Source organism: Clytia hemisphaerica, unplaced genomic scaffold, assembly GCF_902728285.1.
Source record: "Clytia hemisphaerica strain Z4C2 unplaced genomic scaffold, Clytia hemisphaerica genome assembly, whole genome shotgun sequence".
Taxonomy (NCBI): domain Eukaryota; kingdom Metazoa; phylum Cnidaria; class Hydrozoa; order Leptothecata; family Clytiidae; genus Clytia; species Clytia hemisphaerica.
Window position 1 is genome coordinate 303,472 of NW_027104107.1, and position 14,143 is coordinate 317,614.

General features: G+C 35.9%; 3 protein-coding genes across 3 annotated transcripts in view; 2 read left to right on the plus strand and 1 right to left on the minus strand.

The window, feature by feature from the left end:
- LOC136813264 (uncharacterized) overlaps positions 1-1,068 on the plus strand; it is a 45,122-nt gene extending 44,054 nt beyond the window's left edge. The window contains exon 18 of the mRNA XM_067069775.1: positions 365-1,068. Coding sequence (XP_066925876.1) covers positions 365-846 — 482 coding nt within the window. The 3' untranslated portion in view covers positions 847-1,068. The remainder of the gene's footprint in view (positions 1-364) is intronic.
- A 6,047-nt stretch (positions 1,069-7,115) lies between these two features.
- Positions 7,116-10,953, minus strand: LOC136813265 (uncharacterized). Its single transcript, XM_067069776.1, has 3 exons — positions 10,720-10,953; positions 10,057-10,212; positions 7,116-8,865 (listed from the first exon to the last, which is right to left on the minus strand). Exons 1-3 carry the CDS (start codon positions 10,799-10,801, stop codon positions 8,735-8,737), a joined length of 369 nt encoding a protein of 122 aa, XP_066925877.1. The 5' UTR covers positions 10,802-10,953; the 3' UTR covers positions 7,116-8,734.
- A 682-nt stretch (positions 10,954-11,635) lies between these two features.
- Positions 11,636-14,117, plus strand: LOC136813227 (uncharacterized). Its single transcript, XM_067069743.1, has 3 exons — positions 11,636-11,762; positions 12,017-12,231; positions 13,153-14,117. The coding sequence occupies exons 1-3, from the start codon at positions 11,711-11,713 to the stop codon at positions 13,264-13,266; spliced, it is 381 nt and encodes a 126-aa protein (XP_066925844.1). The 5' UTR covers positions 11,636-11,710; the 3' UTR covers positions 13,267-14,117.
- The last annotated feature ends 26 nt before the right edge of the window (positions 14,118-14,143 follow it).

Below are 14,143 nucleotides of genomic sequence, written 5' to 3' on the forward strand. Positions count from 1 at the left end.
AGGGAACCCAAAATGAGGCAAACCTTACAATACACAGCTTGCAAAATTAAAGTCTAAGACAATTCGTGCTTTTACACGAAATTGTTATGTGCTTGTTACATTTATTTCTGATTGGTTCGAAATTATTGACACTAATAAAGTGATCAGCTGTAAGTTGTAAAGCAAGTAACATGGGAATAAATTCACGTGAACTTTTTCGAGTAATCACATGTTTTGACTGCATTGATATAATTCTGCAACCCGTGTATTACTTACCAATTTCTTGCATTTCTTTCCCGTTTCAGATTCTGTGTGACCGACCCACCTCCCCTAGGGAAACCAGGCTCAGCAATTTTTTTAACTACTGTATTTTTTATCTTTTCAGATTCTCTTGCCACAGCACCGTTAGCCAATACCTTCAGCTCCTTTGGGAATGCAAGTCATGATTCACCGTCCTTGTTAAAAAAACCTTTCGAACAATTCTCTGATATTGTTAAACAATACTCCGACATGAGTTCAGAAACACAAATCAAAATGGTAGCCTCGACTGCGGTGGCAGCTGCTGTCGCCAAGGCAACTGCTGAACACATTGCTAAACAATCAAACCCAACAATGGGCGCTAAGGCGGCTGCCCGGGCGGCAGAAGTCGCCGATGCAGTCGCGAAAGGGGATTCAGAACGCGCTTCCAAAGCGGTCATCGCGACTGCCAAAGCTGTTGACGAGACTGTTGCTTTCTCGGCGAACCGACAATCAACTTCTTTGCACCCGACTAATAAACGAAACTCGTTGTCGTCGATCGCCGAAAATGGAAATGGCGGACGAAATAAATCGAACACAAACAAAAGTACAATGTGTGTTATTATTTGAGCATCAGAGGGATGTGGAAAGGCTAGCTGGCACTGATTGTAGTAGCCTGTACCACACCCATAACGCAACGGTCGTACTTAGCGTTATCTTTCAGGAGAGAAATGTTTGGTACAGGTTAATCCTTTTTCATCCAATAATTTGAGAGACTCTGATAACCATAAGACAAAGATAAACGAAAAATGAGAGATTTGTTTTTTGAAAATCGAACATCGATTGCAAAGATTGCTGGTCATTGATTAGTTTGTTTTCAAATATTGGAGAGATCTTAAAGATATTTCACTGAAGTGGTTTTCTTGAGTTTGGTGGTGGACTGCAAATTTTGGGAATGGTTTGAGAATCAGTTGAATTTTCTGATACTTATACGAAAATCCAAGGACTATCTCAAAGACGTGGTAAAATCAAACTGCTCCTTAAAATCCAAGTAGAAATGTAGGCGGTTTTACTCATGACATACAGATATAGCCAAAATATGCCATGGTCGTCGTGGTGAAGTGTAAATCAAAATTAAAATGGGTGACACTTGACACACTCCTATTTAAGGACTCAGTTAGCGTCTGCAACCCCAGCTGGTACACAACGTTGATTCAACGTTTATCTAATGTTCACAACGTCCATATAACGTTAAATGAACGTTGAAATAACGTTGTGTGCCAGCTGGGATTCCAATCAAGGTGACTTGTTACTTAATGCTCTAAGTCTGAAAAAGATAAGTCCTCGAAATTCAGGTTTTTTTAGGTTCATTCTTTGCCACCTAAACTTCTATCAGACTGATTTAAACAGAGACACTGATTAAGAAGTGAAGTGACTATAGTCAGAATTAATCTACCCTTTGTATTACAATGAAGTGAATACAGTCGCCCTCATGTTGTCTTCTGACCAGCAACCAGAACCGTTGGAAAACCAACGGATCCGGCGAGATTTGATCTCATGACCATGTCATTCGCGGGTATTTGCTCTACCATTGAGCTACGGATCCATGTGGAACCCGAGAACTCAATTGCCACTGAGTAGAGCTGGAAGTGAATTTTTGTCTACTGACTGGACAGATACTGTCTCTGTTCCACATGGACCCGTAGCTTAATGATAGAGCAAATGCCCGAAAATGGCATGGTTGTGGTGAGTTCAACTTTCACCGGATCCGTTGGTTTTCCAACGGTTCTGGTGGCTGGTAAGAAGAAAACATGTGAGCGGCTGTATTCACTTCATTGATATAAACACTCCTGTGTCACAGACCCTCTGAGACTCCAGTCCCACTGGAAAATTTGGCAAGAATTTCGTCCCCGGTGGGAAAATCAGCCCCATAAAGAAATTGACTTTGATCTCATCCCGATTCGAAATTCAATGTTTAAAAGATTGCACTCCAAACCCATTTTTATTGCAGATATTTTTTAATTTCGCATAGCGAAAGTATTACGATCGTCTTTCTATGTGTGTGTGTGTGTGTGTGTGTGGCGAGAAAATTTTTGGGGCGCAAATTATGGCGTGGGCGTTTGGCTGCGGGCGTACTACGGCCAATGTTCTAAAAGTGGACTCACTCACAAAGATAAAAAACAGCGCTTTTCTTAATAATTAAAATACGCTAGTGCAAGAAGTGTAACCAAGCCTTTGTAAACATTTATCTTCATCATGAGAATTTTTTAATGGCTGCTTGATTGCACGTATGCTTTTGCCTCTTTGAAACTTGACCTGTATAAATTTTTATCATGTTTTCTGGTCTTTTGTAGAGTATTTAGAGGTTTATTATTCGTTTACTACTAAGTATTTTATGTTTGTGTAGTTAGTGAATGCACCAATAAATTGATAATGCTCAGTACGTAGTACAAAAAGAGTTAATTTACACACAACAACACTCACACATAAAAACCCACTAGAACCCTCTTCTTTACTGAAACTACAAACAGCACAGGTATGATCTTTTTTTCCTTTTTTCACCAGATAGTTATGTGTTAAATATTAACCAGTTGTGACAAACAGTCTGGTTTAGCAAGTTTTTCCATGACCATGTATTTCCTAGAAATCATGTTCAATTGAAATTCAGCAATTATTTTCATAATCGAACTGTCGAGCTATCCAACGAAATTAAACGATTTAGCTGTTCGATTACTGAGCCTAATTTGGTAAGACAATTTTTTGATTAGTTTGATTATATAAGTTTGATGACAGTTTTTTATCTCATGAAGTTTGATTGTTTGATTGGTGTTCGATGAGTTTGGTTTAAGTAAAGGTTCCAGCTTTTCCTCCCCGATGCCAGGCGATGATCAACCGAACCCTATCAAACCGATTTTGGTAATTGAACCATTTCATCGAACGAAATCGAACGATAGGTGTTCGATTATCGAACCTAATCTAGCAGTAATCGAACTTTGCCGGAAAATCTTCAGTTTGATGTTTGATTATAAAGTTTGATTACTTACATTGCAGTTCGATTAAGTTTGATTAGTGTTTTTGTAGCTCAAATGATTCCAGTTATTGCTAGCGCAACCAGCTCAATCAAACACATCGTACATCAATCAAACTAACCGGAATTTCTTGGTTCGATGACTGTTGGATTTGGTTCGGTAATCACACAGTTCGATTGACATCGCTTGGCCGATGGGATGATAGATATTGGCCTGCTCTTTAAGCTTTAGCGTTGGTGTCTACTAATAAGCCATCAGAGTGTAACAAGAATGGGCAACCAAGGTAATAAATCAAACTAATTGAGCTTCAATCAAACTTCATCGATCTTGATTGTTGATACCTCTTTTGCTAATCAGCATTTTCATTTTGAATCATTAAAAACTCCAGTGGTACCGTTGTTTTGTATGAGATTCCCATTTCCGCACTAAGGTTCTTGATACTTTTCTGGAATCTCTCCCCTATATATATATTTTACGGGATACCGTGAGATTGGGTAACTTGCATCAGTGGAGGCTAACATGCATAGCCCTCAAATGAAAGACCTAGCTGGTCATTAAAATACAAAGTTAAGTCAAAACAAAAATGGTAGACTAGAGCTGCGAGAGGAGCTGTGTAGTTGTATTTTAGTGACCAGCCAGGTCTTTCATTTGAGGGCTATGCATGTTAGCCTCCACTGATGCAAGTTACCCAATCTCACGGTAACCAGCAAGAGATTGGGTTTGTTTTAATGGGATGCAGTTAGAGCATAAAGGATTCTTTGTTGTGATTTTCTAGAAGGGCCATTAATCAATTACGTATAATATTGATTCTTTTACTGTTTTTAGCACTTACTACTTTCACTGGTGTGTAAACATACATTTATTTTATGATTTTGAAAGATTTACGGTCAAGCTAGAAATAATTAATTTTAAAGGTCTATTATAGCATCAGAAAATAATTGCATCACTTTTAGTGAGGTTTAGTCAATTAGTATGTGGTGGGAAAATTGGAGTGACAGGTGGTAAATAAATCCCCATATTCTATCTTGACCGAAGTCTGTATCCTTAAGTTAATATATTTTTATATGGATTTTTGTGTTGAACTTTGGGAAAATTTTAATCTCAAGGAGTATTATTTCTTTAAAGCTTAAAGTTGGCTAAATTTTATCCTGCCATTCTCTAGTTCAGAAGCTTGAGCTCAACTACTCAACTGCTTTTTGCCTTTAATGGCCTCTTCCAGAAAATGCCTATACATGGGGGGGGGTGGAGAATATAGTGTCTAGGGGGGGGGTTAGTGAAAAATCTACAAAATTTGCCTTGTCCGGTGGGTGGGGGTTGGTCTAAAAAGCAGGGTAGCCAATTGGGGTAGCCAATTGGGCTAGGTTGTGGGGTACCTAAATATTTTACAGACCAGAATAGAAATACCAAAAATGAATGCATAGAACCACATTTTACTGACCAGGGAGCACGAATCTGATTGATACTTAGATTGATCATGTATGATTACAAAGATAAACAAAGATATAAATTACCACGTGTTAATGCACGATGAGGAGTAAGAAATGGAGCTTCATTATAATAGAGCTATTTCAAAAGACTTTTTGTACCTATTATAAGCTGCCATATTAAAAAATTTTGAAATGAATTAATTGTTTGAAACATCTAAACATGATATAAATTAAACAATAGATTCAATAACAAAAGATTGTTAAGATATGACAAGATTAGAGATCATATGGCCCAAAGGCGATTCTAAAGCTATTAGTATCATCGAATTACAGCTTCACGGAAATAACAATTAAAAACATAAATAAAATCTAAATCTAAAATATTAAAAACTGTTTTGTATATTATATTTTTTATTCGGGTCTGTAAATTTTCAAACAAAGCCAAGAAGGAAGACAAAATGGCGCCAGGTCTCTTGAGAAGTAACAAAGTTCAGTACCTTTGGAAAAAAGGCTATTGTGGCTGAAGTTCGAAAGGAATCTTAAATTTTATTACATGGAATCATTAACAAGATGTTGTATAGTTATTTCCACATGAAAACAGGTTTCAGATTTCAAAAGTTTAGGCAAAAAGAGGTACCCCATAGCCTAGCCCAATTGGCTACCCCATTGGCTACCCTGCTTTTTAGACCAACCCGGTGGGTGGGTAAACTTGCTCTGTTTGGGGTAATTTTGCTCTGTTTTAGGGTAGTTTTGATTGTCCATGGAGTCAACTGATGCTTGTCAGAGGGTTAGACCTGCTTTCTGTGGGTCAAAAGTCACAGGGTAAATTTCAAAAAAATGTTATATCCTCCAACCCCCCTACAATATTCTTCAATATTCAAATTTTTTCTGTAAAAGCCCAATAATTTTGATGGTGGTGCGCCATCATTCATATCAGAAAGCGAAGATAGTATACAACAGATTTTTCTGACTACTGTAGCTATTTTCTCAATTTTAGAAAATTCTTTTGGTTATAGAAAGAAGTTGATATAAACTTTGCGCAAGTGAAAGAATTAAGTCTTATCACAAGTGACTTGTTATCAAAGCACAAAATGAAGTTTCTTGCATCAATTAAAGAATGGAAAGTTCTTTTTCTTTTCTTCATTTTCAAAAAATTTTAAAATTATTTTTCTCAAGTATATTGCAGTTCTCTGATTTATTCTGAACCCAATTAAAAGATCTTCTTTACGCTTATAAAAAGGAATTTTTTAGTCGCATGTTTTAGGAATCTTTTTGTTTTTAATGTATTGAGATTTTTCATAAGAAAAGGGTATCTACGACCTTTGTGTACAATAAAATGTGTATATTTTGTGTAACGCTTCATTCAAAATCCATAATGCTGCAGGAGTCACGTTTCACGCATCTTCGTCGTTGATGTTCAAATATTATGCGAAATTTTCGACTTTAAGTCGTCTTGTTTACCTTGGAACAATAGATTTTCTATCCCTGTCTGGAATTTTTAGTTTTTATCCCCACTGAGGAAAAAAGTTCCACTGGGGCTATGAGACAGGGGTGTATTTAATGTCAACTATTATTTGCTATCGAGTTTATATACCCTAGATAAGTAAGCAAAGTTGTTATCCCATTTTCCTTTGGAAATCCACCAGTAGTTCAGGGTAAATGAATTTGCTATGTTTTTGTAAGAAAGGGAGCTGGGCAACAGCAATACCACTGCAAAGAGACAGTGTGGGTCCTTTGTCAAAGCATAGTCATTATAAAACACTGTCTGGAAGGCTTTTGTATCTTTTTATTGTTAAAGGATGGAGCTTACGTGCTAAAATCGATTTATTTTGCAAACTGTTTATCACGTGATTAGAAAATAGACCAATCCCAAGAGGAGATTTTGGTAACATGATCAAATCGCAACTTGTCTTTTGTTTGTACAAAACTAAACAAAATTGAACAAAAAGCTAAAACATTGCCAGACCGGGGTTTTTTATAATGACTATGGTCAAAAGTGGCGTAGTGGTGTAGTGGTTATCATGCTCGACTTCTGTCCAGGAGGCTCGAGTTCGATACCCACCGTGGCACTACGATTCACTTTGCAAGTGAATGTTCCTTCGCCCGGGTCAACCCATGCCATGTGAGGGGAATTGGGTACCATAACTCTGATACAAGAGTATGGGTAGATATTTCAGACATTGTGGTGTGCCGTGACACTCAGGAGGTTCTACACTTGCGAGGACATCCGTTCTCCCGTGTAGTTCGAGTGTCGTGGTATACACCATGGCTCGGCAGCTCGCATCTGCAGGGTTGCAATGTCTGCTTGCGCTGTGATTCCTACTCCACCGTGGGTAGGACCCATTCCGATACATCGGAGGGCATATCTATCTATCTATCTATCTATCTATCTATCTATGGTCAAAAGGGGGAGGGACTAATGTAAATATTTATTTCATCTTGGTTTTTAATTTTAGAACGTGTGTCCATATATTTTTTAATTAATCTTTAAAAAAATGAAATCAGCATATTATATATCAATTATTTAAAACTTTATATTGAATTATCAATAAATTCAAACTATAAAATATAAGTTGGTTTACCATTCAAACACTTAGGAAATACCTAAATTAAGATTTATGAAAATAAATTTTTCACAATAATACAAACAACATGATTTAAAAAGGAAATGAAAATTTACTTTTTATAATTAAATCATCTCAACATCAACTTTCTTCAGCCACATTGATTTGAAACATTCAAAAACATAGAAGAAATACATGTTTTTTTATTTTATAAGCATACAAAAATCCAAAAGCTGGCTTGGAAATGCTTAGATCGAGAGATTTACAAAGCTGAAAAATGCGTTGAGGGATGCTTATATTCTAAGCAAAATTTTAGAGAAATTTCAAAAATCCAGCCAAAAACAAACAAATTCTGAAAATGAAGGCTCAAAGAAATGTTTAGCATATGCTTAAATTTTTGTCATATATGAGCCTAGTTATGCTTATAAGCGCGATGCTTATAAAAAAAAACATGTAAGTCGCTATGTAGAGCTATTGATACGAAATTGTATCTTTTATTTTCATGTAATTTTCAAATATCTCAAATTGTGATCGAAACCTCTTCTAAGAGTCCTTTACTACCATTACACATTTTTTTATAAGCAACCCCATAATTTTTAACTCAGGGTTGGAGTCATTGAGTTTAAAGCCCGAAGGGCTAGAGTTCAATCTCTAACCTTTCTCAGGCAAGAAAAAGTGAAGCCTTAAAAAATGCGCTGCATTTTTGACGACAGATTGAATCTAGCAATTCCTTTGTTTATAATTGATATTTTTTTCGAAAAATAGCGATAAATTTTAGTTTCAATCTGTCATTTGTGTAAAAACCAGGCGAGCCGCTCAAGGCCGCGCAACTTTGGTAGGATTTGTTGGCTTCAAATCCTACCAAGGAGATTGACTTCTAGCCCTTCGGGCTTATACTTCATTGGTTGGAGTTGCTAAGGATTTTCAGGATTTCAGCCAAAAAGTTGCTTATGGATTTTGAGCCAAAAATGCAAGCAACTTCACAAATTTTGGATAATGCCGAAAATGCCTTTTTTTTAGATATTTTTAGTTGCTTTCTCAGTTCTTGCTCATTTTCAGGTTGGTAAGGCCAAGTTACTTAATTTTTTTTACCTTTCTCAGGGCTGCACCCTTAGCAACTTGATTGCTTATAAAAAATGTGTACTGAAAAAATAGCAACTGACAAAAAGGCAAAAAGGCTTAACGTTAACCGTTGTGGTTGTTTTGTAAAATTTGCTCAATGAATTCTTTAAAATATTTCAGAATTAAACAATTATTTGTCAACAAGTAAAAAATACATTACCGTCAATTTCACCTGAAGGATTATCAAATGTCAAATGATTAACTTAAGTAATGACAGTAATGTGTTTTTTTACTTGTTGACAAATAAATGTTTAATTATAAATCAGTTCTACTTGGTTTTCCTGGTATAGAGCACTTTGCACAACAAAGATTACCTTCATGTTTCTAAAATATTTCATATTTATATTTTACGTTTACTTATATATTTTATCAAGCTTTATGTTTTATGGCAATCTCCAGTGATTGAACAAGCGTAACGTGCCGGCAAGTCACGACGCTTTGACGGCGCATTTTCAAGTTCGTCTTCGTCACGACGTAAGATTCTTGAGATACGGTCATTACGTAAGCCTGTAAAGTTAATCAATATATATTTTTGTTGACAGTCAGTTCAATGCAAAATCTCGTATTACCATATTTGGAAGAAACCATTACGTAATGTTATATAAATGTACTACATCACATATAATGCGCATGCGTAAACTTAAACCACAAGCGATTATTACACGCGATGATATACCACAAAATGAAGACGTAAGGGTGGACACTTTAACGGTCGGGGATGTGGAGGTTCCTTATAAGAAACATTTTTTATAGGAATATCGATGTTTTATAAGAAACACTGCTTATAAATATCGATGTTTTATAAGAAACATTTTTATAAGAATATCGATCATCCCAGTTAGGGTTAGGGTTGGAGCATTGAGTTTCAAGCCCGAAGGGCTAGAGGTCAATCTCTAACCTTTCTCAGGCAAGAAAAATTGAAGCCTTAAAATATGCGCCGTATTTTTGATGACGGATTGAATCTAGCAATTCCTTTGTCTTCGAGTGATATATTTTTCGAAATTAAGCGGTAAATTTTAGTTTCAATCTGTCATTTGTGTAAAAACCAGGCGGGTCGCTCAAGGCCGCGCAACTTTGGTAGGATTTGTTGGCTTCAAATCCTACCAAAGAGATTGACCTCTAGCCTTCGGCTTGAAACTCAATGGGTTGGAGACCCAAACAATAGCATAATTATACTAATTATGCTATTAATGATGTAATCTTTACTATACGAGATTTTTCATTGACCGCCCTCTGAGCATCACTTGAGTAGCCTGATAACAGATGTTCATAATTTTCTTACGCGCACGTTAAACCTCTGAAGGCGCTTGAAAATTAAACATCTGAGGAAAATAGTCCTCTCGCGGAAAATTATACAACAAGAATCTTGTTGTGCGCCGGAAATTCAAAAGCTGATACGGCATGCTATTCATAAACACAATCACGCAACTTTGTTGTCGTTCCTAGTCCTTTTAGACGAACGCGGTTACTACGATTTTGAGATTGCATATTCGTCAGATTGTTATGTTTTCACCCATCCCTTAAACCAAATCGGGAAATCACACTGGAAAGATCGGGAAATGGAACCTGACTATCGCGATTAATCGGATTTAGAGGTGTGCGGATTTACACTGATTTCAATAAACTCCTTAACCTGAGTTTGAAAGGGGGTTTTGTCTAACAGGTTACGCTAAGATTTAATAGGTGTATTTTGCTTACGTTTGAGAATCTCTCTGCGGAAAATATCCAATCTGTTTTCTTCTGCTCCGTTTGTTTCTTCGTCGTGAGCTGAGCACACGTGACATGATCTCCGGCACACGTGCGAATATCTGATACAATCACGACAAAGCTCCGACGGCGCTATATCTTGGCATTCTGAAATTAAGTGGGGAAATATTAAGAGACCATTAATTTATATTAATGCGTAAAATCTGCCTTAAACTCATCTTTTAGTGGCCCAAGGAATATATATTCCAGTGGAGTCTCAATAACTCGAAAACGCCTGGATTTATTCAAGTTTACTTTAGGAAATTTTGATGTATGGAGTCAAGTTAGCTTATAAGGTAATATTGACTGAAGGGACGAGAAAACTTGCTCGAATTATAATTGTTCCAGATAAAGAGACTTTACTATACAATAAATCTTGCGAACTTTCCTTTGAATTTTCTTCATATTGTAGCTAAATCTTCATACTAATCTCAGCGGGTTTTAAAAATTTGTAAATTTGAAAGTCGCGCGAACTTTGAATTTTTTGTTTTTTTTTCAAATTTGAAAATATCATTTCGGAGTGAAATCCAAACTGATACAGAACATCAAAATAACGTTTAAAAGCGTTATGGACGTTATATGGACCTAATATTGACGTTGAAACAACTATCTTACCTGCAATGCTAGCCAATGATAAGCAATTTACTGAGATAAAACAATATCCAAAAAGCAAACTGATCACCAAAAATAAATTCATTTCTTGTCAGTTATTAAAGCATAAATATGCTGTAAATTTCTTTTGCAAAATTTCCAGCTACTATCTAAGTAATCAATGTCACGACTTTACTGTTTGGTTTCGAATCTGGAACGATTTTTTACTGCTTTACTCGTCTATCTTATCACCAAGTTCGAATGTTGTCCATTTCATAGGAGGGGTTCTTCTTTAGTCATTTTTTTGTGAAATTATGTCACCAACTTTCTGGAAATTTCTTCAATTTCTTCAAAATTTGACATTGTTTTCATTTTGTGGCTCCTATTATCTCCAACTCTACTTTCGAATTTTCAATCACCAGATGTCGAATCGGAGGTGATTTTTCTTTTCTTCTTTTTCCCCATGTTTTTTTGTTCCTTTCAAAAGTGACAAGATTTGAGGAGATAAGTCGTCTTCGAAAAACGTTAGATTGTGATAGGCTTTGTAATAAGATATTGGAAGATTATCTCATATAAACCGGACGGAAAAAAATTCCTCAATTTCAAATTCGGATTTGACAGTTACCTATTGACAAGTATCTTTGACCAAAGATACGTAAATACCTACCTTACTTACGACTAGCAATGGAAAAGTTCGCATGTCATCCTTGCTCGTGATCATTGAAATTTTTGCTGACTCATCAAAAATGATTTTCCCTCATATCATCCTGAATTAAATTCATGATTTGTTACTATAGTGTTTCTATGGTTACAATATTCACTTATTGAAACCGAACCAACGCTCTTTCCCATTGAGTATCATTCTTTAATATTTTAATATTCAGTATAATTGTGATATTGAGAAATTTTATCATACAATTTTACTTATTGAAATATTATCGTAAAATACGATATTTCCTTTTTCAAGCTGAGACTTAATTTTTTTTTAAAGCTGTGACCCTTCATCATTTCAAAAATGAATCTTTTTATCAAAGTTTTAGTTGTTGGTACTGTTTTCATTCCATTCGGTAAGTTCGTATACCGAAGGGCTCAATTTCCACGCTCTGGAAAGTCTCTTTAGAAAAGGGTTAAACAAATTACGTGTCCCCGTGTTTATTTTTCTAACTGTAATTTCGAACTGAAAACGAAACCGATACTTCGATTGGTTGGAGATCACAGTGTAACTGAGAAAAAGGCTTTTTTGTAGATATCGGGGTGAGTAAGTTTTTAGCTCACCCTCTTCTTAGATAGATAGGACTATATCTATTTTTACAATTTTCAGTATCATCCCTAATCTGTCCGAAATGCAACAGTGCAACGTCCTGGTCACACTGCACGGAGAATCAAGTCAACCATGATTGTGGAAGTTTAGTCAACAAAACTTGTGCTAGCGTCAAGATGATTCGCAACTTGGAGAAAGTATATCAAAAAGAATGTACCTTGATTGATCGCTGTACGAAAGAAGCTTATTGTGGAAGTGATACACAAAATTGCGAGGTAATTAAACAGCCAGAGCAACTCGAACCCAGTCCTTTTGTTCGCTTTTTCTATGATTGTACCAACGTCAATCAATAAACTCAAAATGTGTGAAAGCGGCTCTAGGTACAAGATTGCTAAGCATGCACTCAAGGGTTTTTAACATTGCCTTTTTTAGTGTGCTACACCAATCATCAAAGTCAAAAAGTAAAACAAAGAGCCAAACACCATAGAACTAATTAAGATGGACACACGAATTAGGTTGCCTGCATCCCTTTAATATTGTTCCCATATGTGTAGCCTAATACTTGTAATTATTCATACTAACTAGGGGTCGTAGTATCTTACCCTACGATGTTTTGCCTTTACTGATGGGCATACCATACCAATAACAGAGAAAAGTCTTTATCAACACCGATGTATTTTTAAATTTATGGTCATGTTGGTAATGGGCTTTTCCAGAAATAGTCCGTGCCCCCCTGTTGATGATATCGGATGTCCAGGGGGTTAACGATTTTTGTTCAAAAATGATATCGCGTTGTGTTGGTTGGTAATTTCGTACCCAGCCTCCCTCGCAACACTTTCTTATTTTACGGGTCAAGCTGGAGTTTTCACAAGGTTTTCGATGGTTCGGTTGGTCGTTGAATCTTGAGACAAAGGATTTTATTGCTTTTTCTAAAGAACGCGTCATCTCTACTATTTCAAATGACCGATTAGTGAAGTATCTTATAAAGACTCCAGCTCATCCCTATTTTACCGGTGGACGTCAAAATCATGAGCGCTAACAGCACCATTAAAAATGAAATAAGGTAATGGACCTGAGTGTGGATGTTGGGTCATTATTCTTACATTGTAGAATATGAAAATTCAATTTTTAGGTGGAGATACCTATGTTATTTGAAGATCATCGTAATCATACATTTTCTTCTTTTTTATCTTCAGATTTCATGCTGTCAGACCGACCATTGCACTTCAAACGCAATCCAAAACGGATTCAATATGTTGCTTGTTACCATGGCTACAGTTTTCTCCGCGTGGAAACTGTTTCAATTTTGAATTCATCGATCCCGCACTCAATTTTATTTAGATCTAGATATAAATCTGTAACATGGTATGAATACAAAGTACACTAGCTCCTGTACCTTTGTCCGTTGGTTTGTGAAACCTTTCGAGGAGCAGATCAAATTTACAAATTTTTATAACCATATACGACTTTATGCAATTCATAATTAATGACGTAATTTCTTTCTATCATGACTTTATCTTTTGGTTTAATGTTTTTTTTATAAGAACAAATTATATAAAAAAACATAAGCTTCCATGGCCAAAATATCAAGAACAAGTTAAGAACATTTTAAGGCTTTGCTGGCTCTAAAATACTCGATTTCTTAGAAAAATGGCCAAAAATGCTCACAAAATGGTGAAAATAAGAACATGTTAAGAATATTTTTGGATGTTCTTATAAGATGATTTTGATAATAATTTTATAAGAAAGTGTAATTGAGGTAGTCCGTGTATGTTCTTAAATTCCAACCGTCCATTGTATACACCTTTTCGACCGTAGCCGCCAATTGCCGCGCGGGCATTTTTTTGTCTGCTTTATCCCACTAAAACCGTCCCAGTCCTTTTTTTACACCTATAGACAATAGAAAAATATGTCATAAAAGGTTTGTATCGAGTTTAGTGGGATAAAATTATATTGGGACGCGCCTGACCGCGCGACTACGGCCAAAAAGGTTGTATTGAATTATTGAATTTCTCTCTTCACTATGTTTTACAGTTTTTCATTTCTTTTTCCGAAAATGATCTAGCATTCTGGATTCTGAAAATTTTGATGTTTTTTTAAGTACACGCACACTGAGAGAAATAAGACATTCTTTTGCAAAGAAACATCACATGAACATGAATCGACCAGCATTTTAAATACACCCCT

Excerpts from the sequence above, each read along its gene's own strand:
- LOC136813265 (XM_067069776.1), bottom strand. The coding sequence starts at position 10,801 with ATGAATTTATTTTTGGTGATCAGTTTGCTTTTTGGATATTGTTTTATC. Across the intron at positions 10,213-10,719 it reads ATCATTGGCTAGCATTGCAG|AATGCCAAGATATAGCGCCG; the intron begins GTAAGATAGTTG and ends ACTTAATTTCAG. Across the intron at positions 8,866-10,056 it reads CCGCAGAGAGATTCTCAAAC|GCTTACGTAATGACCGTATC; the intron begins GTAAGCAAAATA and ends TTAACTTTACAG.
- LOC136813227 (XM_067069743.1), top strand. The coding sequence starts at position 11,711 with ATGAATCTTTTTATCAAAGTTTTAGTTGTTGGTACTGTTTTCATTCCA. Across the intron at positions 11,763-12,016 it reads TACTGTTTTCATTCCATTCG|TATCATCCCTAATCTGTCCG; the intron begins GTAAGTTCGTAT and ends TACAATTTTCAG. Across the intron at positions 12,232-13,152 it reads GTGATACACAAAATTGCGAG|ATTTCATGCTGTCAGACCGA; the intron begins GTAATTAAACAG and ends TTTTATCTTCAG.